The 27,910-nt window shown below is 42.7% G+C and overlaps 1 protein-coding gene across 2 annotated transcripts in view; it reads right to left on the reverse strand.

The window, feature by feature from the left end:
• CNTNAP2 (contactin associated protein 2) overlaps positions 1 to 27,910 on the reverse strand; it is a 1,145,700-nt gene that overhangs the window by 116,215 nt on the left and 1,001,575 nt on the right. For both annotated transcript variants that reach the window (XM_040592035.1, XM_040592036.1), the window contains one exon: positions 9,468 to 9,638. In XM_040592035.1, coding sequence (XP_040447969.1) covers positions 9,468 to 9,638 — 171 coding nt within the window. The remainder of the gene's footprint in view (positions 1 to 9,467; positions 9,639 to 27,910) is intronic.

Below are 27,910 nucleotides of genomic sequence, written 5' to 3' on the forward strand. Positions count from 1 at the left end.
TAACTTAGCACTTGCCAACACTTTATTTAAACAGTCCAACTTAAAGAAAAAGAAAGTAGTTTACAGTGTACCAAGACCCTTTTTAAACACTCAGAAGAAAGGTTCTCCAAAGCATCCAGATGAATTAGGACCAGAAGACCCACTGGACTCAAGCCATACATCCTCAGGGAACAACACAGCTTGGCTGGACCATTTCAGATTTCCTCACACATGGCATTTCAGTATATGGAATGATGTTGATGATTAGTATTAGAATCATGGAATCATTTAGACTGGAAAAAAGATCATCAGGTCCAACCATTAACCCAACGCTGCCAAGCTCACCAGTAACCATGTCCCTAAGCACTGTGTCTATGTGTTTTTTAAACACCTCCAGGGATGGTGATTCCACCGCCTGCCTGGGCAGCCTGTTCCAGTGCTTGAGAAGAAATGCCTCCTAATGTCCAACCTAAACCTCCTCTGATGCAACTTGAGGCCATTTCCTCCTGTCCTGTCACTTGTTACCTGGGAGCAGAGACCGACCTCCCCTGCCCACAGCCCCTGTCAGGCAGCTGTAGGGAGCCATCAGGTCCTGCCTGAGCCCCCTCCTCTCCAGGCTGAATACCCCCAGTTCCCTCAGCTGAATGAGGCAGAGACCCCCATGACACAGGACATGGAGAAGGCTGAGGGAATGAACACCTTCTTTGCCTCAGTCTTTACTAGCAAGACCAGCCTTCAGGAATCCCAGGCCTCAGAGATTAGGGACAAAGTCTGGAGCAGGGGTGTTGGACCAGATGACCTCCAGACATCTCTTCTATACTCATCCAAGTTGTGATTGTGTGATTGCAGAGACTGCATGGGCTATTTACCTACTGAAAGAGCAGCTGAGATTCATTTTAATCCCATGGGCAGGATGTTGTCAAAATCACATATTTGTCCTTTGCCGAGATAAGCATTTTAAAATATTAAAGTATTTTTGAGGAAAAAAAATATTTTTGCACCTCAGGTAGGTCTCCTAGCCACTAGGTCTATCCCTTCATTTGCTCCATAGCTCATTAAAAATGCCACTATGAAATGAGATAAAGAATGATATAAAGAATGAGATATTCAAAGTCATTGTTTCCTCATGATCTAGTGATCAGAGCATCCACAGATGCAGTAGAAGGTAGGTATCTGAAACTCCTGTGGGCAGAGGAATGCACTGGGAACATCTGCCAAGTCTGGCCACATAAGGTAGGCAGAGTGACGCCTACTCCACTGAAACCAGAGCTCTTCATGTGCTACTCAGCTGTTAAAAAGGTGCAGGCACATCTGAGCATGCCAGAGGGTACATCCTGAGGAAATTCCTTTGGAAAATTCAGGCTAAGCCAGGCTTGACACACTTTCCACTAGGTGACAGCTGAATAGGGTGTTTTGGGTATCAAAATTTAGTACTGAGATGCTTAAGCCTGCTGGTGGATCTAGCCTTTGACATCTTGTCTTCAGGAGACACATCCAGTCATGAAGTCAATCAAATTCAGTCATAACTATTGAGAAGAGAGGAAGCTTGTCCTCCTAGTTGGTTGTGGAAGATGTTGCCCTTAACCCTGTTAAAAGCAGAAAACTCAGTGACTAAGCTGGGCTGAAGAAGTCAACTGAGGTCAGTGGCATCCTGCTACTACTTACCTCATGAACTAATGCAAGAAGGCACACAATCACTTCAAAGAGTAGCAGGATGAGAATGTCTTTACCTATAGGTTTGTTGACCTCAGTTCTGCAAGTTAATTTTTTTTTCAAATTACAGGAAATTACAAAGAAAATGTAAAATAATGGAGTTACCATAGTTTAATGACTTAACGTCCAGATTTTACCCTGCAGTTGAGCAAGGTAGGAGTGGACAAAAAGCCAGTAAGTGAGTCAGAAAACACTTCCTAATGTGTGACATAACACAAAGAATATGAAAGCATATAAAAGATTTAACAAAGTCAATGTAATAGATAACCTTCTTTGAGTTAAAAAACCCCTCTGATTTTGGGAAGAAGAGAATTGTTACAGATCTAGAATATTTGATTTTCTTCCAAAAAGAGCGGAGGTGGAAACCAGAATTGCACACAGATTGTTGATGAGATGGATGAAGTACGGGTCATCAGAAAATTAAAGGACCTCTAATTTGTTTTGGGCCCAGTCCTATTTAGTGTTATAATGCATAACTTTGCACAAGAAGTCAGTATATGCCTGATTTTTTTTGCCAGTAACACAATGTTGGAAAGGTCAGAAAATAACATATAATAAACAAGATCCCAGTGTGATCGGCCAAAAATTCCTGGGACACAGTGGGCAGGCTACAATTGCGTTGTACAAGGCACTAGTAAACCATTATCAGAACTAATGTGAATAGCTCTGATTACCTGTGTTTAAGAAAGAAGAATTAAAGGTGAAATGAGTAGGGAGAACTTTATTAGCATAAGCAGGGAAAGCAACAAGACAAAATATCTTATGAGAAGAGGTGACATGAGTTTGTCTTGCTTAACATAGCAATTAAAAACTGAGAGAGGATATGATTGCTCCATAAATACTCAAGGGGAGAGTAAATGCTAGGAAGGGAAAATAATTAGTTCAGCCAAAGAACAATACCGAAAGAGGAATGAATGGCTATAAACAAATGAGACAAATAAAAACCCTTTAGGAATTAAAAGATTTCGAACAAACAAAGGTGCAAGTCTGAAACAGTTGTCCAGCTAGCAAATATTTGAATTATTTTTATAGAGAGTTGAACAAATGTAGGGAGCTAGACATAGATTATGCATCATGGTTGTCTGTGACAGCGAGGATCTAAATTCAAGGACCTAGAAGGTCTGCTCCTGTCACATGCCTAAGACACCTGGTAATTTTGTGCAGTATAGTAAATATTTACTTTCTGCAGGAAAAAGGTCAGCCCACATGAAGAAAGTAAAAGCATATGCAGTTTCAGCATGTACTGAAAGTAGGCTGGAAATGAGGGTGAAGACCTGAGATGAGCTAGTGAGTGGCAGGGCTAGCAACAGTTTGCTATGTGTTGCACGTATTTAGTGCAATGCAAACCAAAGTTAGGGAGAAATGTGCTTTTGGAATGTCAACCAGTTCCCACCTTGAACTTTATGTGAGCTGTAACTGATTTATAAGACACTGCCCATAAAATGACTATTAAAGTAGCATTCATGGCAAGGAGAAAAACATCCCAGCACCCTTGAAAAGAAAGAGGCAATGCCGAGGGGATGCTGTACAGCACTGTGCACTGCAGGGTCACAAAGGCTGCACTAACATTCAGGCAGACCAGAGTAGAGCATCCTGTGCCCCACCAGAGTCCAAGCTAGTTGCAGAAGAGCTACTGATGGCCTTAATTTCCCCACAGCACTATCCCTAGGATTTTCTATCAGTCAGTTTTAGCCAGCTCTCCAGCTGGGATGTTTATTTGATGCCTTTGGCTTGCTCCCACATGCCAGCCTGGGCACCTGTCCCCACCTGCTAACTGGGAACAAGGACACAGGTGAAACTGGCCTTCTCAGACAGGTCATAAATTGCCCTGTTTGCCTATCAGGCCTTTCAGTATCACCTCCTTCATCCGAAAAGGACTATTATCTTGAAAATAATGGTGCTTGCAGTTCTTCAGATTAGTTTTTTTAATTTTTATTATTATTTGTAACTTTCATATTGTCCTGGAACAAGATGAGAGTTTGCAAATACTGCTGTAAAAATATTTGGGTCAAAAATTTCCCTGAAGAAATGTAATGTTTTCCCATTTAATTTGATAACTTCTTACTGGTCTCTGGGATGAAGAGATTCCTCAGTGTCTTATGAATTCTTTGACGTGTGGCTAATGCAACATGCTCTCCTAGGGGGCTGTTTTTCAGAAAAGTGACCTTCTACTAGGAAAGCGAAGTAACAACTCAATTAAAAGGAACAACAAAGGTCACACTGTTTTCCCTACCCAGCTAGAAAAATAAAGCAGTGGAAAATGTAAGCTGCGTTTACGTTAACGTATGGGAATTTGAAGAGTATCATGTGGAAAACTCATTGATATGGTAGAATTCCATTTTAGGGTGCCTCTGGAGAAAGAAATGATGAAGTTATTAAAATTTGTAAGAAAATATATTAATCAGCTATGTGTTAGAGTACTCAGTCTGTAGGAACAAATGCTGTCTGGGCAGAAGCAAAGAGCCATGGGAATCATGGTCCCTGGTCTGCCACTTCTCATCTGATTTTGAAGAAGTGACTTACAGTTCAACTAGGCAGCCCAGAAATAGCTAAACGCAAGAAGCAATGCAGGACCTTTCTCTTAAAATGAAAACATTGGGTAACAGTGCTGTCAGTATCCCTTGCCCACAGAGCAGGCAGACCCATCCAAAGCCACACCGCTGCTCTCATTAGTGAGCTGTGCCATGCAATGCCTTCCACAGCAGCCAAGTTCACCGATCGCTCCTTGGGGAGGCCTTTAGGGCAGGAGCATTGCAGGGTTTATCAGCCAAGTGGCATCTCTGAATGTAGGGGTTGTAACTATGTCTAACTTTCTACAATAAATTAATAAGAAAGCTCCTTCCTCTCTTACATGTTCATGCCAGGATAAAACCAAGCTGACCTTTATCTCTCTAAGCCTCTTTTTTTTTTTTTTTTTTTTTTTTTGGCAAAACTGACTTGTTGTTTACTTCCTTCAGAATAATAACGGTGAGACAAAATTCATTAGCATCTGTAAATTGCTTGGGAGTGCTGGGATGAGAGGAGCAACAGAAGTGAGCAAAATATTTTTTTCAGTAGAATTATATGATAGTGTTATTAAGGATGTTTTCTGGAAACAGATTAATTCAACACAAGCTTTCTAGAGCAAAAGTCCTGGTAATCTGATACAAAACGGTGATGGTAGATGCTTCTTCCCAAATTCTCAGAAATATGCCCCTTCCAAAATTTGCTTTCAGGAATACATCTCTTCCAAAACTTAAGATTTCTCTCAATCAGAAAATTCAGATGTTGTCTATTTGACAAACATTTCACAGGTACGAAGGAGCTGGGGTTTTGTAGTCATAACTCTCCAAAGTCTTCAACCCGCACTCCATAAATGAACAAAACCATACCCTTGCTCATTTGACTCGAATCAGATATGTTGATATACAGCCGGATTTTAGGTAGCCCCCTGCCTGCTGCCCAGTTTCACATTTGGATACTGGAGTCCTATTTCCCTGCACTTCAATGGCTCTAACCAGGCTCCATTCTGCAAAGCAGACATTTCCAGGGAAAAGCAACTGCAAGGAAGAACTCAACAGGAAGGGGAGCTGAGAGTCTTCAAGAATTCACAGCAGGATTCTTGGCATGTTTTGTTTGGCAACATTCAACCCTGATGTGCTTAAAAAAGGGACCATTTGGATCGCTGGTGAAGACCTGGAGGATCCATGTTGCTTTTGGCTGACGCAGAGGCTGCTGCTTCATCTCACACATGCTCAGTCTGCTCCTGCCCTCTGCACCAAGGGGACTGGGGTAAAGCCAAAGGATGGATGACCTAGGGCAATGGCCAACGGAACTGGTAGTAGCAGGTGGGTCTCTTATGGCAGATATATGCAGCTGATGGACCACACAGCTTATTTCAGTTCACAGAAGTGCCACATACTACATCCAACTCCCTATTACTTCTCCAAGCAAGTGCCAGCTCTATTACACATCCCCAATACAGTTATAAGGAGAGCAGGTGCCAGATTTCATAGGTGCTTTCAGGTACCCACTGGGGGAGCAAACGAGGAGCTCTGAGAAAGGTGCCAAGCAGTTCCCTAAAACGACATTCAAACGTTTTTGTGGATTGTGTTTATGAAAGGCACTGAAAATGAACTGTCTGAGACTTGCCCTGGCAGACTTTTAGACAGCAGGTTACAATCCTCCGAGTCCTAAAGGCTAGGTCAGGGTTAAAGAAGGAAAATAATGCCCATGGCAGTAGGCTTGAATGAATGAAAAAAATGGTCTTCTCAATGGTATTTTTATAGGAAGACTAGATTTCAGGTTAAACTCTCCCAAAAGTGTATAGGAAAGCTCTAAAAGAAAAAAAGAAAAAGCATACTTTTTTTTTTTTTTTTTTTCTCTCTTTAAAAAACAGTTTTAATTTAAAAAACATCTGGAAATTTTGACCAGTGACATAGGTTTCTGGAAGCACTGCCATACAGAAAAATATATACCTCACTCAGCTACCTCCTTCCTAAGCCAACCTAGTTACTGTCAGCTGACCAGCCAGCTATAAAAATAATGGGGTTCTGCAGATTTACTGATGTATGTAAAAACTGAGGCTTCAGGTAATTCTACATCTCTGCCAACAGTTCCATGAATGGTGACAAGTACGAGCCTGCCAGAGGGGCTGCTTGATAAATGGGATAACTAAAGACTTCAGCTACGTTCACAGACTTTTAGCATTGTTTTTTTCATGGCAGACTTCCTTGTCAGCTGTTTGGAAAAGCCGTTTCTTAAATCAGAAAAACATGTTCTTCCCTTCCTGTATTCCCCCTCTCCTCTGAGACAGCAATCTGGGGCTTTGCTGAAGGCACATGATGTTACTCTTCTAGATACCATAAATTCCACCTCCTTTTCTTATAAACCTAGAGATTTATCTAGAGATTAGGAAATAATCTGTGCAGTCATTAGGCCTTAAAAAGCTCCAAGACAGCACACCAGTAAAACCACGTAATGAGGGACTACTCTTGTGCTTAGAGTAAAACACACAGTAGCAAACTGCTTTCCAAAGTCTTGAAACTAAGAATTTTACAGACCGAATGATTTGTTTCCCTAATGCCTTCACCAAGTGCAGCAAGCCGATTAATATATTGCATATTGTAGAACCTTTCAGCTCCTGGTCTGCAGAGCTAGGCTTACACATCACTAACTATATATCACAGGTACACACAGGGATTTCACATGTAAGGGAAGAAGAAAAGAACATTTGCGCTTTCCACTGGCAGAGTACTCATTTCAACATTTTTCTTTTGGAACTATAAAAGGTAAAGAAATCAAGAACAGGTTTTGTAGGAAGCCATTCCTCTTCAATGAGAGGTGTACCTGATGAGAAGGCAATGACAAAAGTGATGCACCCACTGAAGAGCAGCAGTTCGCAGCAGCTTGTGATGATGGCCATTATGCAAAATTGATACATTTGATACCAAACAGCCCTTCTACTAGAGAATGTGATGGGTTAGCTAGAAAGCAGCTTGTCAAAGGAAACCTGCTTCAGGATTTAGGGGCAATTCTGTAATTACCTTACTTAACTTTATGTTCCTATTAAGAAACAATTTCACGTATTATTTTTTACAGGATTTCTGCAAAAGAGGAAGTCTTTTAAGAAGCAGCAGAGTCTACTGTAAGCCATGTAAGTAACTTCTGAAATTCAGAAACTTCTCATTTGAAGTAATTAAAAAAAACCCCCACAAGTGCAGACTAGAATGAAACAAACACGAAAACTGTCTAAAACAAACATTCATTAAATAAACATGTAATTCAGAAGAAAGAGTTTCTTTTTGTTACTACACCTACAGTATTAAACTCTTCTTTAAGCTGTGACTGGTAAAACATTTAAGTCACAGAAAAGTCGATTTTCTGGGGCTCTGAAAATGTCAAGCAATGGCTTCCAGGAAAGACAGGGTAGAGTAAATGCACTTATATTGAATGACCGTCTTGGTACTTTTTAGCAAATACAGTCAGGATAGGTTTAATCAAGAGTATTTTACTACTTTAAACAGCAATAGCATGTTTGACCTTACAGACTTTTTTTATAGATGATATTTCAATTTCTGCCATTGAGAATTTGTAATCTAAAGTTTAGATTCAGGGGCATGAGGCAGAGGTTGAATTTATGCATACACCAGATCACAACAAAGTCAGTGGATCTCAAACATAAGCTTAAAATTAAACTCCTATTTAATGATATTCTGGGTATACCTCCATATATACCTCATGCGCAAAATAATTATAGTTACTGCCAACTCACTTTCATTTGCTATTGTTGTCATCTTCTAGCTAAGCAAACAGCATGGCTGCTGTGGTAACTACAACAACTAAGAACACCTTGCACAGCACAGAAGACCAAGAAACTCTGAAAACACCCACCCCAACTGACTGCCAAGTACTACTTAAATTCTTAAATACTTAAAGTGAAATTAGAAAGAGCTGCCACTTCATTATTAAAGGGCTGTGCCTCCTGTTAATACAAACAAGACCTCCCTGTGCCTCAGTAGGAGCTATTTTGATTTGCCCCTGTTACAGAGTAACAAAAATTAGGATTAAGCACCATAAACTAAATTCCATGTAGAAAGAAGGGAAGAAGCCATCATCCACTTGGAACTTGGCACTTTACTCTTATCCAGAGGCAAAATTTAGTTAGATTTTTAAAGGGGTCTCCTAGTGGTTTCTAAATATCTATATTCTAATTTGTGTGTTTAGACTTTGAGAAGTGTTGAAAATGGCTTTTTGTTTTAATATTAGATGCCTGTATAAATCAAATTGAATCTGCCTAAAAATAGATTATGTGGGGTATGCAAACAATTCCTTTTCTTTCAACACCAGTGACTTTTGATGCTGATTTTTGTGCATCGATATTTAGAGCTGGGTCCTTGGCATCCACAGGTAGGTTCTGCAGCAAAAGCAAGCACAAACACTTTTCCCTGGTGCTAGAGCACAGGGAGGCAGCTTGCTGTGCTCCTGTCACCCTGCTGCTGTAACGTGCTGCTAGAGGCTGCAATAACAGCTGCACGTAGCACAGCAGTTCTGTCACTGCTTCTGTTTAGGGCAGGGTAAACTGGGTCGAGGGAGAACAAAGGAGGCATAAAACATTCCTCCCCCCCCCCCCCCCCCCCCCCCCCCCCCAATTCAACTACTTCAATTTCACTAAGCAGAATTCAGGTACAGCTGAGGATTTTAGCATTTTCCTTGGAAAGTTTGCCCCTGGGGCGTTAAAAATGGTTTAGATAATAAAATTAACTTGTCTCTTGATATAATTATGCCCTCTTTTTTGGATCAGCAATTTTATTAATAGATAATACTGATAAAGATTTATTTTTATGAGATATTTTAAGGATTTTAAATATCATATGTCAATTTTCAGCTCTTTGGCTCCTTACAGTGCTGATTAGAATGGTCTCTCTTTTTTCTTTCTTTCCCTATTTCCAAAATGATGATGAGATAAAACAGGAAAAGCACACAGAGCTGAAGATACACAATTTAAAGAAATCTGGCATGTGATTTTGAAAAATCTTTACAGGTCAGTATCAATTTTATAACTGATGGTAGCAGTTCAAAACTTCTTTGTATTTCTCCCCTCAATAAACAATCCAAATATACTTCAAGTGCTCCTCCCACATAAGGCAACTTGTGTCAAGCAGCTCAATTTGGAATTTTTTCCAGAATTTAGTGAGCTTACACATTTTACTGAATGATACACATTTCTTGAAACCTAGTATCTGACACAATCCCATTTCAGGTGCCAAGCTGAGTGATGGGAAGCACATACTTACATTTCAACTCCAGTTTGATGAAGTCAGTGTTCCCCAGATTCTCAAGAAACACCCCGTCTGAGGCTGATGTTTTGAAGTAGAAAGAGATGTCTGCGCTGGTTTCCCCTTGGAAGGTGGAGAAGTGAAGGTAGGATGATGAAGTAACAAAAGAAGCAGCATTCCAGTAATTTCCTGCATGGGATAGACAGGAAAGACACGTTTCAGTGCTCCCTTGAAGCTGTCTGAAAAGTTGAAGCTTTTAATGTCAATATATGCTATACTGCTGTCTATGCTGAAAAAAACCCAAACCAAACACCTTGATTCTACAGCCTTGTTATTCTGGATATGACATGTCAGGTTGCAGAAGGTAGAGCAAGTTAATGGTACATTTAGTATCAAGTTCCTAATTTATCATATTAAGTCATACACAAATGTGTTCGTACTACACATTTTGTATACTAACACTGAATTCATGGGAGATCAAGCAGGTGGGCAAAACATTCATCTGGTCATTGCCTCACCTTAGGCACGTGTTTTACTTTCATACATTTGCCTCACATGTAACTTTTCAGTCTTCAGATTTACTCTGCACAATTACACCCATTTCTTCTGAAAATGTAGCCATGTCTGCTAGGAATCTACTCATTCATATCACAGGAAAAATCCAACAAATTAAGCTGAGCAATATGGACACAATTATGATATGCCCCTAAAAGTCCACTAATACATTTCTACTGGAGAAATATCATAATTAATAATATCCAAGAATGGTAACGGTACTTTAGTTAGCATGCTAGTCAATATCTGTGCAAAGTAGAATTACATTGCAAAGTCAAAAAAATTCCTAAGGTGTAGACGATATGGTAAGCCAATGAACAACTGAAACAGCTGATTCTAGTTTCATCAAGGTGTTTGCTTATCCATATTAAAAAAATTATTAAAATATCACTCATTAAATCACCACAGCTGAGTCCTTACTATTCCAGCTAATAGACACAATAAGAAACTACTTTCCATTCCAGTCAAAACTCCCGAAGATCGGTTTTCCATTATTTGATTACTGAACTAGGTGATAACACTATTATTTCTCTGGTTAGCGCTGGATGAATATGAATGAGCATGCTAAAGCCCCAGAATCTCAACACTGCTTATATATAGCACCACTGGCCCACACCCAAGTCTGGAGTATTATAATTTGTGTAATTTATTAATCTCTATTCAAATTGAAATTGAACATCTGAAATAACAGAAGAAGGCTTTAGGTTTAAATATGTGCATATGATTGCCTTCCATGTTTCTATTCCATCCCTTCCATTTAATTCTGACTCTCAAGAATGCAGAATGAGAGGCTCTGGAAAAAGAAGCAGCTTTCCATTTACTTTAATGTATCCCAGGAGGAAAGCTGTAACAGATTTCATGTGTGCGTGTGTGTGTGTACATGTACGTGTGAGCAGTGAGAAGGGGATGACATGGGCATTCATAGCACAGATACACAGCTTTGTGAACTAACCAGTTAGGCTGGGTCAGCTGGTTTTAACATGTATTACTATTTACCCAATTTAGACAAACTGGCAATTATCAGATTGAATATTATTAATATTATTCTAAAGAAATGTCAATAAACGTCATCTCGTGAACAAGCTTGGGCAAGAGAAGTCTGCTAATTCATTGCAAAGTCTTTCTCTGAAAACATACCTAGTAAGAAAACAACACAGATAAAAAAGGTCTAGAATTTTATTTTCATTCATGGTGTCAGGTCTCTCTCTGTCACTTTTCAGAGTGCTCCGTCAATATTAGGGTTGCTTATGGTCTAGGCACAGGAGTGCTTTGTCAATAATCTGTTAGTACAGGATCCCGATGGAGTCCGGTATATACTTTCCCACTTGCAGATGCACCCGGACATTTACATCTCCTTCTCCTGGGAGCTACAGGTATGCTAGATGCTGGGAGACTCTCGGAACAGGTTTTATTCCACTTGCTGAATAAACTCAAGTGAAACAAGCGGGATTCAGACAAAAAGCGAGGAATATATTACAGCAATGCTTGTTAAGGAGCTATTTTAGCCGCCCTGAATAACCTTGTCGAAAGGCTTGCATATCCTTACAAATGAAGTATTTTAGTCCCCTAGCTTTACATTCTCTGAATGTTACTGAAGTTACAAGCCTAAAACTCAAAGAACACGACAAGCAAAAGAGTTGTGAGAGCTACGGGGAACCCACTATGAAATTCAATTTCAAATGGAATTTCAAATTCCTCCTGCATGAGAAAGGCTTCCCAGCCACCTCTGCCCCACGCGAGAGCAGAGTGAGCGTGCAGCTGTGTCACTGTCCGGCCAAGCTGCATGGCTGCCCCGGCTCCACTGCCAGGTGTCCTCCCCTGGCCAGGGGTGCTGCATAGGGACCAGCCCTCCCGCCAGCATCTCCCACACCAACCGCTGCCCGCAAGCCATGCCTTCACATGTGCACACACCTCCTGCGAGCATCACAGCTGCGGAACTGCCAGTTAGACACCTCTCTTAACTGATCACTGCCACTGTTGCACTGACAACAGCGGTGTTGAAAGGATCATAGGTTTGTTTTATTTTGTCACGTCCTGGCACAATGACACCCTAGTCCCTTAACTGCAGCCTCCACTGCAATATAGTAAATTATCATTACTATTGCAATTAAGCAAATAAGAGTAGGAGTTGCTATACAAAGCAGCTATTTATTTGTAATATTTTATTTTGATCTCTTTTTATGATCTTGCAAACTTGAAAGCATTGATTGTAATTTGACTTGGACTCAGTCTGCGATGCCAGGTTAAATTCTTAACCATGACAGAGCATAACCAAAATGCAGTTTGCCTTTACAGGGAATTAATTTTCAGTTGTATGTGACCTTTCATCTGTACAGTCAGAGGAGGATCGTAGGATCATGGAATCATTTAACTTGGGAAAGACCTTTAAGATCATGAAGTCCAACCATTAACCCAGGACTGCCAAGCCCACCACTAAACTATGTCCCTAAGCACCACATCCATGCATTTTTTAAATACCTCCAGTGAAAGTGATTCCACCATGTCCCTGGGGAGCCTGTTCCAATGCTTGACCACCCTTTCAGTGAAGACATTTCACTTTCTTAGTTTTTAAGTGAAAATAGATTTCAGAGTTTTTAGGACTGCTATTGGTTGTGGGTTTATTCAACAGGGTGCAGCTATACAGCTGAGATTTCAAACCATCACCACCGTATGCTTACAAGCAGGACTGCCACTACCAAGCACAACTGCAGGGCCCGACAGGTGGATGCATTCCTACTGAAATGCATGTCACCATTTTGTTGAAAAAAAATCAGTCGATTTTTGTTTAGTGCTACATCTAGTCTACTGAAGAGGCCCATCATTAAGGATTTACATTTCATTTGAAATGCTGTGATTTTGCTCTGTGGAAAGCCTTGGCTGCAGATGCTGCTGGTGAAAGGATAAATACAAACAGTGCAAATTGAGAGGGAAAACCTGCAGCATGAGAGAGACATTTTCAAAGACTTTTCATAACAAATTCCTATAAAGATAAAATCACCTTTTCGCACATCGGTATCCATTCATCTTAAAACACTTTCAGGGGAAAAAGACATTTTATTAAAAGCACAATGGAAATGTTTTGCTAAACATACATAATGATTTTTATCATCAAATGGTATCATTTGGTAAGAAAAGCGCTGCAGAAGGAAATCTGTAATAAAAATCCAGTTTACAAACATTATTATTGTTGCTTGCTGTGAACCTTTGTCAGTCACTATGCCTCAAAATTTCTTTGGCACATTGTCACACTCCTTCCCTCAAATGGTTCAACATATTGATCTACAGGTATTTTTCTCCCACTTTAGGCTGAGCAAACAGTAAATGGAGGCAACGGGGACTGGAACTTAAACCCCAGGGTAGATGTTACAGCAGCAGGGACACCAAACTAATGCAAAGTGGGAAAGGGAGTTTAGTTAGAAAAAACACTAAATGCTAAGTTTGTAATTCGTCCCGTTAATAATTATCGTTTTATGATTATTACCTAGGAGTAACTGGACTTTACAAAATGGTGTGCTTATGGGACATCATTGAGAAAGTCTTGCAAGAAATGTTCTACTTTGTAAGAATATCACTCAGCTAGGAGGGACAGTATTTTTCAGGGTTGCGGTAGGCTTGGAAACATTAAGCTGGGGAAGGCAGAAGGGCTTCTATTTTGAAGATGGGAAGAAAGAGGTGCCTGGAGACACACCATCCTTTTCTTTGTCCTTCCTCCAGATGCCTAAAATACCACAAAAGCTAAGGAGGACTTTTACTGTAGAGTATGGTCTAAAATATAACATATTTTTATTTTTTTCTTTGTTACCTCATCTATAATCCTATAATCAAGACCACAGCTCTGTTGTTTTAAGGTTGCTTAGTGTTTAAACTTGATTTAAACCAATTAAGCAGGTATTGAGCATGCTCTATAAAAGAAAAAAAGTCAAGTCATCCGACAAGCTTTTTCAGTTGTTTGCAATGCAAGATTAAGTGCAAAGATCCACAAAATATGGCTGTATTTCTCACAAAGTTGCATGTTTCTTGGTGATACCATTAAGCCTTAGGACACGGAACACACGGAAGCAGGCAAGGGGAGACCTGATGACAGCCCCAGAGAAAAATCATGGATGTTTGCCTGGATCCAAGCAGGGGTCAGAGCAATAGTTATGCCAGAGGTGCTTCAATGGACCACATAACACTTCATGATTCTATTTTCAATTTGTGCCAAGGTTGCACACAGCTCTGGTTATCTGCTGTGGAAATTAAGCTCCAACTCATTAAGCTCCTGCAAAACAGCCTTACCTCTTTCTCATTAGTTTTGCTAACCCTGAGTTACTAAGTTACTGTGTTCTTTGTAATTTGTATGGTACAAAGCGTCTCTCCTACTGCTCCATAAAGACTCAGTCTCAGACAGAATGTTGTACTATAATTACAAAGGTATGATTTTTACAAGAAGCACAATAAGTCTTTAGCCAGAAGAAATCACCCAGGCTACAAAGATTAATGAGGAGGGACACTCTAAATCTCAGATAAGAAGCTGAGTAAAGACTTGAAGATTTTTCCCATGAAGTCCCACCTCAGGGCAGAGGAAAGATATGGTTGCCATAATACTGACAAGGACAAATTCACCTCGTCCTGAGTTATGCAACATGGACTGACATCTTTTAATGTGTAGTAGCTCTGTAACTCGACAGCACGGAGTCACTGGGCTTATAGCAATCCCTTTCAGCTTCTCCCTTGCAATATTTTTGTCCAGAACTCCCTTGCTAGCTCCCATCAATACCTTCTTTCTTAGCATGATTGAAATTCATGCTTTAACACCATCAATTTCACTTTTACATTTAAACCCCATTGAAACGGATAATGGCAATAGCAGAACTGTAAAAGACGTCAGTGCTTTTAGCCCTGCTAGGCGATAGCACTAGAGAACGAATACTGCAATGTCAGGCAGTTCTCATGTATTACAATAGACCAAAAACCTCCAGGGCCCTCATCTGCAGCAAAACAGATTTTCTATCAAAACCATTATGTGAATAAAATGTAAGAATAGTCTTCTATTTCAGAGAAGATGGATGTGTGAATGGAAAACTGTTCTGTGCCACAAAGTAATGGATTGAGATTATCCATACAATTATGCTCAACATATGAAAGTTTTTTTCCCTTTCTTCTTTTTCCATTCTGGGAGAATCTATCTGTGCACTCTCAGAGCAGTTTGAGTATCAGTACAGCAACAATCACAGCTGATTCAAGTCTTCAGATCTGCGTCACAAGTGGAATTGGCCCTAATGAAATCCAAATTCACTGTTGGACTTTAAACAACTTCACAGTTAATAAAACAAGGTGGGGAGAAGGAGGAAAGGTATTCCAATCAAAAAAGAATGTCACCAGTTATTCAGGAAAAAAAGTCAAAGCAAACCGGCAGTGTTTTTTGCACAGAGTGGTACCTTATTTTGAGAGGTGTAACCACAGGTGGGAAGCAGGCCCTCTCCTGTCAGCAGTGTGGATCTGAGTGGAGCTGAGAGCGCAGCTTCAGCCTGAGCAGGACTGGCATGTGTTGGGGACAGAGGACAGCAAGGATGGGGAGCCTTCAGTATCCTGAGTCCTTTGCTGGGAGGACTACAGTGGCGGTGGCTTCTTCTCCCTCACTGAAGGATCTGCTTGGTGTCATTTTTGGTTGTGCTAATGTTCATTTACATCTTTGTTCTTCACTGGTCTGCAACTCTGAGCCATGTTTACTCTATGTTTTACTACACTGCATTTACTACATTTAGTTTATATATAATTTACTGTACATAGGGTAAGTTTTGCATATATTCTTCCATTTCTTTGGTACCCCTGAAATCAGTTTTGCCCAGCTCCAGTCCTGAATGTATTTGATCGCTGCTGAATTGTTCATAGCCCTGGGGTCCCCTATATCAGTCAGCGCCCAGTCCTGTGTCATCCCATACCTGTACTTCTCTGCCCTGAGTCCCATGTTGCCACTTTTCAAGGCTGCTGCTATCGTACCAATTCTGTATTCCTCTGCATTGCACCATCACGTTAGTCATCTATATCTCATTCTGCACAAAGTAAATACTTTTTACTAGTGCCTATACAAAAATGTGGTTATACCATAAGAAGGTAAGAAAAAGTAAAACAAACTAGGCACAGTCTCCCTGTCATTAGAAAAAAATGCTGGTTCAGCTAAACCAAATGAAACAAAACTTGAGGCAGGGGGCAAAAGACTGCAAGCCTGGCAAGCCTGTGGTCTTGCAGCCACAGTACAACATCCACAGACTGTAACTAGAGATGGCAATGTTGTATGTCTTGGGCTACAATACAAATTATCAACATCATGGCAGAAAACCAATTCAAAAGAAGCATGTTAATTACTACTTAATTTAAAATTAAGATGCTAGTGTCCTGATTTACTTAATCCAAACATAAATCAAGAAAAATAAACTAAATGGAATTGTTACACAAGATACTGGCTTAATAGCAGATAAGTCCTTTGACACAGGAAAATCCCCAATTCGAGAGATGAAAATAGCATTAACACTGCGTAACAGCAAACTGAATTACACCCTCTGAGGATAGATAAAAATACAGGTCAGATTTCAATTTTCAAGATGAAACTAGCTTTGCATCTTTCAACAAAGTAACAAATGGCTCGAAGTCCAGAACCAAACCTGCTGAGGATATTAACACATCTAAAGATGAGTTCAGAGTTAGCAAAACAGAAAAGTTAGCACTGCTGTGGTGACTGACATGGGAAAGAAAACAGGTTTTACAGGATCAGTGCTGGGTTTTACAAAAAAACCATAATTTTTTAAAACAATTAACTCTAGTACGCTGTTGCATTGTAATGAAATACATTTACAATAGAATAGAATAGAACAGAACAGACTAATACAGTTGGAAAGGAATATAAAATGATCTAGTCCAGCTGCCTGGCCATTTCCCAGCGCTGACCAAACATTGAAGCATAGTTATTAAAGTCATTGTCCAAATGCCTGTGAAACAGTGACAGGTGTGGGGCATTGACCACCTGGCTGTCATGATGGATGGAGAGGGACGTCCAGCAGCTGTGCCCTGCGCATGACCACCAAGGGCAGGGACAGCCCCCCGGGCCTGCTGGGCACAGGGGCTGCCTCGGGGCCGGCACCCCAAAGCCCTTCCTCCCAGGGGGGCTGGGCGGGGGATGGGGTGGTGCCTGGGGAGCGCATGTCACCCCCGTGTCACCAATGTGTCACAGTGCCGTCACCTGGCAACGCAGCAGTCACAGTGGCCTGGGGGAGTATAAAAGGGGCCTCGTCCAGTGTCCCCCGGCCAGAGCTGGCCTGGCACCGGCCTGAAGACACCCGAGAGGAAGGCCTGGAGGGGCCGGTGGGATTCCCCGGGGGCTGAGGGAGGAAGGCTGGAGCCTGGATGAGGCTGCCAGAGATTCTCTCTGCAAGACAACTTCCTGGTGGGGCAATGTTCAAAGCTCATCTAAAGGGAAAGAAATCCTTTTCAGCTGGACAGCCATGGCACCACCAAGGGCATGCCTTCTTGAGAAGCACTGCAGAGCTCACCGGCTTCATCCCTGTGGAGCCAGGAGCAGTGTCCATGAGTTATGGGATGCAGAGATATTGCCAGGGGTCCCAGAGCTTTGGAGCACCCACTGGTGCCCTGCCAGGCACAGGAAGGATTCTTGTCCCCCCAGGTCGATCAGGCCAGGGGTGTTTGGTCACTCTTGGAAGCCCCTGAGGTGGCTCCGGGCTGAGGGAGAAGAGGGCTGGGGCATCTCCCGGGAGGCGTGCCCAGCCCGTGGGACGAGGAGGCCGGTCTCGCTCACGTGCTCAGGGAACAGCCGATCGCCAGCGCTGCCTGGGGTCAGGAAGGAATTTTCCCCCGGGGCACATTGGCACTGGCCCCCGGGGGTTTTTTGCCTTCCTCTGCAGCACTGAGCGCGACCACTTGCCAGGGCTCCTGCGGTCCCTTGGGCCAGGTCACCGCCTGCCGCTGGTGCCCCACGAAGGTGGCCTCTCGTGCCCTGCAGCTGGGGGGAGGAAGGCTTTTTTCCCCCCGCGGTGGGCGAGCAAGTGTCCCTGCCCGGGGTTTTTTGCCTGCCTCTGCAGCACCGTGCAGGGCCCCTGGCCAGGGCTCCTTTGGGCCATTCTGGCCAGGTGCCTGCTGCTGGTGCCCCACGAAGGTGGCCTCGTGCCCCGCATCCGGGGGGAGGAAGCTTTTGAGGCTCCCAGGGGGCCCCCAGCGTGGCCCCCGCGGGTTGCTGCTTTTCCTCGGTAGCACTGAGCACAGCCCCTGGCCAGGGCTCCTCGGGGCCCTTTCGGCCAGGTTCTTGCCCGCTGCCCTCGCACCCCCGAGGCACCCCCGTGCCCTGGCGCTCTGGCTCTCTTGCCCATCGCAAGCCTTGGCAGGAGCCAGCTCTGCTCTGCCCTCGGCTCCCTTTCCCCTGGGCTTCTGCCTGGTGCCAAACAGCCTCCGCTTGGCCGGGCTCCAGGCTCGCTGCCCCATCAGGAGCTGCCACTCTCCAGCTCTCCCCATGTGCAAGGCAAGTGCAGGGCAGGCACGAGAGCGCTTTCCATGCATCCCTGGCCCCTGGCCAAGAAGCAGAGTGGTCGAGCATGTTTCCAAAGGAAAAAAGTGTACTTGTCATCAGTACAGGCCATACTTTGGGAAATACCCCATGGCACCACAGCTATTATTATTCTTTTGTGCATGGTCGGTCCTGGGGCTCATTCATGAAGCTCTCACTTTTCAGCAAGCAGGCACTGCTTGGCCTGTGTCCCTGCTGCTCCTCTCTGTGGCTCTGTGCCTTTCCCATGCCAGGCTGCAAGGGATGGGTTTTCCAGCTGAACTGAGGGATGCACCAGCTTGCTCCTGGCTACACACGTGCGTTGTCTTAATGTTTTTGAGCATCGGCTCTGTAAGAGATTCAGAAGAATAAAAGAAAATCCTGTTTCCGCTTGTAACCTTTGTGATTTGTGCCCTTGAAGGTGTTTTTGGAGCCAAGAAATCCCTGGCATTTCAGGCAAACTAGAGTCTCACAGTTGTTTTTGAACCTACAGTGAACGCCAGGAACAGAAGTGAACAGCCTGGCACTCTTGCTCACTTGCCCATCGCAAGCTTTGGCAGGAGACGGGGGTGCCAGGCGTTCCCAGGGGAGGCCAATCTTAGCCACCAAGGCCTATGAGAACCCCCATGACCCTGGCACAAGTAGACCTGCACTGCTCGTGGGCTCTCCTTTTAATGATCTTTATGGTCGGCCACTTTGGAGACAAGAGCATTAAGCCATGGATGTCTGCTCTGAGGGAGTACTGCTGTTCTCAGGATATTGAGGTTAAGCTTGTTTTTCCAAGGAAAACAGCTCAGGCATTTCTAAAAATGAGTACAAGGAGGATAAAAAATCCATGGGGAAATGAGCAGGGATGGCTCACCTCACAAGGGTTTGCAGCTATTCCGTCGAGGAGCATGTCCTCCTTCAGACTGAGGGCTTGGTCTCAGCCTCCCCAGGGTCAGAGATGCGGGGGTTTTGCCATTCTGTGGAAACCCAGTGAAACTGGATGAACACAGAACCCCTTCACAAACCACCCGCCATACCTGCTCTTTGCAAATTTGTCTGGATGGTCAAACGATCTTGAGGCGATGCAAAGCTCTACCCCCCCCCCCCCCCAGGAGGGACGTGCCTCCTGCCTACAAGGTGCCAGAGGCAATGCCCAGGCTGGGACACGACTGCCCATTCAATCCCTTCTGCTGGGGCAGGGCTGGGAAGAAATGTCAGCAGAGATTTCCTCAGCCCGTGCTGGTAGGGAAAGGAGGTAGGAAGAAAATGACGAGAGAAGAGAATATTGAAGCTGGAGGGGACGTACAACAATCATTGAGTCCAGCTGCCTGGTCGCTTCCCAGCGCTGACCAACAGTTGAATCATGGTTATTAAGGGCACTGTCCAAATGCCTCTGAAACGGTCGCGACAGGCATGGGGCATCGACCACCTCGCCAGGAAGCCTGTCCCAGGGTCTGACCACCCTGTTGATAAAGAAATATTTCCCCATGTCAAATCAAACCCTCCCCTGACAGACGCAGCTTTGAGCCATTCCCAGTCATCCTGGTGCTGGGTGCCAGGGGGAACAGCTCAGCACCTCCCTCTCCATGTCCCCTGCTCAGGCAGCCATAGAGAGCTGTGAGGTCGCCCCTCAGCTGCTTTCCCTCCAAACTAGACAAACGCAGAGTCCTCAGCCGTTCCACAGAGGACATGGGACATGCCTTCTAGCCCTTCACCAGCTTTGATGTCCTACTTTGGGCACATGCAAGGATCTTAACAGCCTTCCTAAATGGGGACGGGACCCTGCACACAATGCTCAAGGTGAGTTCACCCCAGCACTAAATGCAGCGGGGTGATCACCCTTTGGACGGGCCGGTGATGCTGTGCTTGGTGCACCCCAGGGTGGGGTTTGCCCCCGTGGCTGCCAGGGCACACTGCTGACTGCTGCTGAGCCTCCTGTCAGCCAGCACCCCCAGAGCCCTTCCTGCAGGGCTGCTCTCCCGCCACTCCTCTCCCAACCTGTACTTGTGGCCGGCTTTACTCCCTCCCAGGTGCAGGATCCGGCAACTGTTCATCATTTTCATGCCACTGATGACTGCCTGATGCCCCAATCTATCAACAGCCATCTGCAAGGCCTCTTGTGCCTTGGGAGAGTCAGCAGCCACCTCCCATTCCAGTATCAGCAAATTTGCTAAACGTGCATTTAACTCCTGCATCCACATCACTGATACAAATATTGAAGAGAACTGGCCCTAGAACTGAGCCCTGAGGAACACCACTGGTGACTGGTCAGATGTAGCCAGATGCAGCCTTATTCACTACAACCCTTTGAGCTTTGCCTTTCAGGCTGTTCTTTACGCTACAAACCCATTCATCCCATACTGGACAACCTGTCCAAAAGGATGCTGTGAGAACAGTTCCAAAATGCTTACTAAAATCCAGAAAAACTACATCCATCTCCTCTTCATCCACTATGTAGATGACCTTATCATAGAAGGATATCAAATTAGTTAAACAGGACCTTCCCTTTATGAATCTATGCTGACTGTGCCTGAGGGCTGCATTCTTCTTTAAATACCTTTTAGTAGTACCCAGAATAAACTTCTCTATAATTTTCCCAGGAACTGAGGTTAGACTAACAGGTCTGCAGTTTCCTGGGTCTTCCTTACACCCTTCTTGTAAACTGGAAGAAAGCTGGGTAGCTTCCCATCAGCAGGCTCCCAAGGCCTTTGGTAGATGATGGAGAGGCGTCCTGCCATAACATCTGTTAGCTCCTTCAGTACTCTGGGATAAATCCCATCAGGGCCCATGGGCTAGTGAACATTCAGCTGATACATCTGGTCCCTTACAATTTCAGTGTCCACAAGGGAAAGTCACTTTTCCCACAGTCATGGTCCTTTGAATCATGGGACTGAACAGCCCAAGGTCTATCAGTATTATTAAAGACTGAGGCACAAAAAGCATTGAACGCCTCCACTTTTTCTACACCCCTATTAGTCAGATGACCAGCAGTCATCCGTCCAATGTTTTCTTTAGACCTCCTCTTGTTATTAATGTACTTTAAAACAGTCCCTTCTTGTTATCTGAAACAACACTGGCCAGTTTTAACTTTAACTGAGCTTTGGTGTTTCAAGTCTTCTGCCTGCATAAACAAAGCATAGCTCTGTACTCTTCCTGCAAAGGCTGTCTTCACTTCTAGAGTTTATACAGTTTCTTTTTCCTCCTGACTTCCAAGTGAGCTTCCCTTTTCAGGTAATGCACTCTTCTGCCCCATTTGTTTGACTTAGGACACAAAGGGATTGCCTGCTCCTGTGCTTCTAAAAGGTGGTTCTTAAAGACTGACCAGCACTCATGGACTCCTAAGCCCTCAAAAGCAGATTCCCAGGGTAGAATGCTAAACAGCTCCCTGAATAGCTTCAAGTTTTCTCTCCTGAAGTCCAGGGCAGCAACTCTACTGTCCTTTTTTCTCATTACACTGAAAATTTTAAACTTCACCATTTTGTGATCACTGTGGCCAAGACAACCACCTACCATCACGTCCCCCACGAGTCTTTCTCTATTCACACATAGCAAGACTAGGAGGGCACCTTTCCTAGTTGGCTCACTGAGTACCTGTGACAAGAAGTTATCTCCTACAGATGTCAAACATTTCCAAGACCTGCTGGTCACAGCATATTTTGACTGATCAAACTAAATCTGGTTTCTTCTAAAGGATGGGAATGTTAAAAACCTTGAGAGATGGAGGGAATCTGGCAGAATTGGGCTGAATGTCTGCCTTTATTAGGATTTGCAGGAGGCTTGCAGGGGTCTAGAGCATGGGTCCTCAAACTACGGCCCATGGGCTGGATACGGCCCCCCAGGGTCCTCAATCCGGCCCCTGGTATTTACAGACCCCCCCACTCCTCCGGGGGTTGGGGGGGGGGGGGGAAACCAAGCAGCCGCAGATGACTGCCTGCCACTTTATCCACGCGCCAACCCCCTTTTTAAAAAGTTTGAGGACCCCTGGTCTAGAGTTTCAAAGCCAGGAAGAGATCAATATGTTCAGATGCAGGCAAACAAGAAAGTACATTTGAACTGAAAAACTGTACTTATGGTTTTTAACCTCTTTGATTTCTATATTATGCCTCAAACTCAAGGCAATCCCCTGAGACTTCACTTCTGGAAGTTCACTGCATGAATCCTTTCTGAAAGTGAGATCCTGAAAGAGGCTAACTGTCTCTGTGCATTTGGGTGGTCATCTTCCAGTGATGCCTTTGCCTCCTCTGGTTGTGGGAAGGTTGTTTGGTCTCCACTCAATGTCTTTTGCCACCTCTTCTTTTACGGCAAATATCAAAAGTCTGCATGCCTGTCACTGATGTGACAACCATTGATCTCATCACAGAATCTGTCACCTTTTCACATAGGCCCGAGGTCTAAAGTCCCAAACTCCTTCATGCAGAACAAGATACTGAGGAGAAGGTAAGTGTCTTTCAGAAATTACAAATGCAGGCTGCCTGTTTAGTAAGGAAAGAGTCTTTGCCCTATTATCTGGGATCAACTTGTGTCTTAGGTCAGTAATGAAGGACATAATCCAGCTCACATTAAGACTGCAATAAGACGGACAGCAGTTTATCTCCTTGCTGTTATAAATTACCTGTTTTCATAAAGAGTCTCAAGTGACATAACACTTACAAGACATAGATCAATGGATATAAACAGAGACCCTAAAGTTTTACTTTACTATGCCAGTCACTATATTTGCTGAGTGAGAGAAAAGTGCAATCACATTTATCAGTGAAATGTTGGAGTCAATGAAACAGATTCAGTGATGCAGAAAAGTTTCCAGCACTTGCTGTGTTACCTGCAATCATCTTTGCAAGATCATTTTTTCAAAAGTCTTTCCTCCTGGTGACAATGCCTAATCACGATGCATACCCTGTCACTGCTGGCATCATTACTGTCATCCATCTAAAGAATGAAAGGTCCCGATATGGCATGGTTTACAACCTAGACTTGTGTAATGTGCTGATGGAGCTTTAATGATGCATGTAAACTGGTGTCCTTTCAAGGAATTTTTCTTTAAACAATAACTGACCTGCAAACATCAGCTTGATCACCCCTGTGCCACAGTCATCATGGTGTGTAGGAACCCTGCCATGATGCCAGAATGGTAAACATTAAATACAGGAACCTGCTGCTGTCCACAAATCACATTACTAGCTATAAGGATCTTAATCTCTGTTGCCTTGTAGGTATTGGTGGGTATCTGTAGCTGTGTAAAGCAACTGTAAGAGCTTGCCATTCCCACCTGGTAGTACTGCATAACCACCACATGCTCAGCAAGTGACCGTGTAAGACATAAGGCAAAGACACAGGGACAATAATGTAAGAAAACAATGACTTTTCTTAACATCTCAATTCCTCTGTGGTACTAAATTTATTCCATGTGCTGTGGAGGTGAACTGCAGGAAAGGGTGGTTCTCTGACCCCTCTTTTCTGCTCTCAAGATCCTTGGCTAGATGTGTGGACAATAAGATGCAGTTCTAGAGTTCAGTAGAGGCAAAGAGCCATTGCACTGGCCCAACACCATGTGGACAACATGATCCAATAACCATTTCTACTTCTGCCATTCCCATTTGCTATCCCTGACATGATATTTTATAAGAAAGACGGCTGGGTAATCTCTATGCATTTCTCCCCCTCTACATTTTCTCATTTCTGGAGGAAAGTTTCTCTGCTTAAGGTGACATTTCTGTTCCTGGGTGCGGCTTCAAAGTCACTGGTGTTTGGCTATGGATCTGGTCTCAATGTCCTGACTCTTTGGCCATCTGATTTGTGTTCTACTTGAGCAGCTCCACTTTCACAATGGAAAATGTTCTTCAGAATTAAAATGTAAGATACAATTTAGTCTTGATGTAACACATTAACTATTCTTCATGTCACTGAGTCCAGAATTACCTGTTAATTCACAGAGATCATAAAATTATTTTGCTTGATCTTCTATTACTGGATGGGTTTCAGAGCCTTCTGAACTAAAACTGAGAATATTTAACTCAACAAGATATGACTAGGTCCTTTGATGAATCATAGTCCTCTCAGCTTTGATGAAACCTGTGGCTAAAAAAAATTTGCTTGAAGTATTTATTTAATTCAGCAGGTGCACTGATACAAAGTTACTCTGTTCTATTGCTTATCTGTAGAAATATACTTTTAATGACTCCTTTGTTCATGTCCCAATCCAAATTTCATAGGGATTAAGAAATACTGAAGATGTGCATCAAACCTACAGTTAAAGAGTAAAACTATAATCTTCGTTCTCATGGTGCCACTCCAGTTTATTTGCTGTAACATTATTCCAGGTCCAACTTCCCATAATACATTGTCTAGGCATGTGGTTTTTACTGAAGGTTGCTATTTATACTATCCAGGCCATCAGTTAAGAGCATCTGTGGAGAACCTGAATTCTAGAGATGGACATCCTGTGCTGAATCCAAACAGCTAAGGGCTTAATACCTCTGTGGCCCCCCAGTCCTAGACTGCTCTAGGAGATAAGAAGAACCAGTGGAGTCTACCTTATGATACTGTTGCACCCCATAAACTGAAGCTTTGGCTAGAACATCTGCTCTATTATGTGCTCTGGCCTTGGACATACTCTTTGATATTCCTGTGGTGGTCTAGCCTCTTCCACTTCAGTCACTAATATCAGACTTTGCAAGAGAGTCTTTGAAAAGTATTTTTATGATTCATTTCTATGTCATCTATGGCAGAAAAACTTCTCCGTTGGCTGCATTTGAGCCCTTCTTCCATTTGCTGCCTGTTCCTTACCTTTCCAATAACTCATTAAGACTATCACTGTGCTCAAAGATCTGACGGTGATCTTACACTATCTCAGCTATTGTTCTAAATCCAAGAATGCAAAGAGAAAGTACTGACAGCATTTCAGTTTAAAAAGTTTCCTGTACTAAGTTGTCCCCTAGAGCCTTGTGCCTGGCTATACTCCCTTTATCCACTGGTTTTAGCCTTAACACTACCATCAATGCCATTGTTATCAAAAAGTCAAGTCACATGGGCAAAGTCAGTCAGGTGAGCTCCTGTAGAACTGCAGCTGTCACTCTTTGAGCAGTTATTGGCTAGGTACGTTTCAAATAGCATAGAGGCGACACAAGCAAATATATGTAGTATAATAGCAAATCTAAAGCAGAACCTTGACTAAAAATTTTTAGACTAATTAGGTCACTGTATGAAGAGAGAAGAAGGGATCTATTTCACTCCTGTTGCAGCTAGTCATAAAATTCTTAGGGATTTGAGTGGCTGCAGCATTGAGACTGAGAATCTGAAATGTATATATAAGTTTAAAATGCCCTTATGAATTTAATGAGGAATAGAACAAACCAGAGTTTACATATATACATACATATATAAGAAAGACTTACACATAGCAACCCCCAATAGAAAATTATTAGCTTTAGCACTCTGAAAGAACCTAGTACCAATATCGGTATTAAAGGTTTAACTTCTCTAGAAGACCCCTTTCAACCTCAACTTTTCGTGTGAAAGTATGAAAAATGATCAGAGGAAAAAAATAGTCTGGTTCTGGTTTAAATAAAAATGGTAAGGATCAATCTCATTCAAAAATTGAAATAAAATTAGTATTCTGGAGGTAAAATGGTTTGTGAAAGCAAAACACTCCTCTACACCTACCCATCTGATTCTGACAACTTTCACTTCATTCTGGCATAGTTCTACTGTTCATGGAATTACAGTCAGTTTATACAAACCTGAGATAATTTACTCAATGCTTACTTCCCAAATCTTTTCCATCTCAATCAAAACAATATGCAATGAAAGAGAAAATGAAAAGTGAGATTTTCTCTTTCATTCTCTATCTTTCTCTATTTTTCCCTCCCTCCCCTCCTTCCTTCCTTCTTTCCTTCCTGTCTTCCTCCCTTTTTCTCCTTCCTTTTCTAGATTCTCTCTGCTAAGCAGTCACACAGAAATTAGGGCTTCTAAACGTATGTTTCAGCTGGCATATAACAACAAGAAACTGCAGAGACAAACTACCTTAAGACATTTGACAATGCATGGCACAAAGTGCGTAAAGCGTGCATGCCTGAAACTAGATTTCCAGAGCACAAAAGGAATCCTTGCAATGAAGATTTTTATCTGAAATGAGGGATAACTTCGGGTAAAGGCACCGTGCCATAATTAACTCATTCTATATTCAGTTTCTTGGCTCTGGAATTCTTATCAAACATGACCCTGGCCAAGTTGTTTATGGCTTATGGCTCCGGAGTCCAAGATCTCTGAGGTAAAGAAAATATCCCTTCTCTCTTTTCCTTTATAAGGTCTTTTTGAATCTTGATCTTGTAGGACTGTCAACACATGCAGTGAACTGTGCTTACAATCTTCAGCTGCAAGGGGCAACTTTTTTTCTTGAAGCAGAGTACAGAACTTGGCTGGAATTTGAACACACTACTGTGTGTTCATGACTGTGAATGTTGACAATAATTTTCCATAAATTTACTTGTTACCTTCCATATTATCCAAATGCATTGCTGTTGACTGAAGTCACTAAATGAGTGTCAAAACATATCAGAAATAGGGAACACAATTCTTAACGCTGTTTTGTCTGCTCAAATAGCAACATACCGATACAGCAACACCATTTATGGATAATAATATATACATGCCTAAATAAAAGATCTATCAACACTTAAAAAGCAAAGATGACAAGTATTTCATTATGTGTTCAGAAGTAAATATTTTTTCCCAGTGTTTTGTAACCCTGCATGAGCATAATTATCTCATGATGGCCAAGATACCCATCATGTCGCATCATGTTATGACAATTCTTTCCAATATAAATATAAATTAATCTAATAAATTACTTTGATCATTGAAGACTGCTGGTGAATTTTACTCAGGCTCTTCTTGAGCCTTGAAGGCCGCTCTTATCAGTTGGGGTATCATGCAGCCCAAAGCAGAAGGCTCCTCAGGACTCTATTTAACAGAGAAGTAAATAAATACCTGCTATGGCAGATCTATGCTTTTTGAAAAGGAACACCACAGTCAGGCTTATTAGATCAGGCATTTGGTGCTGAGAAAGAGTTCAGGCTATACTAAAGAACAGGAGTTTTGGTCTTTATTTGGTCTAAATAAGAAACTACTCACAAGCTGTGAGGAGGCTTGGCTGTTTGACACCAGAGGTGTACTTCTCTTTGATCTACAAAGTCTTTTTTTTTTTTTTTTTTTTTCTGCCAGAGGGAAGAGCTGTACTCTAACACTGGATTTTGCATTTCCTTCATCGGGAAAGGACAGTTTTTGTAAATGGCAATCCTTAGTTGCAGAAGGGCACAAATGGACCAAAATCTGCTTTCATTGGATCAACGGAGACTTCAAATATACACTTAAAAGTCATGTAAAAGTG

Source organism: Falco naumanni, chromosome 4, assembly GCF_017639655.2.
Source record: "Falco naumanni isolate bFalNau1 chromosome 4, bFalNau1.pat, whole genome shotgun sequence".
NCBI lineage: Eukaryota > Metazoa > Chordata > Aves > Falconiformes > Falconidae > Falco > Falco naumanni.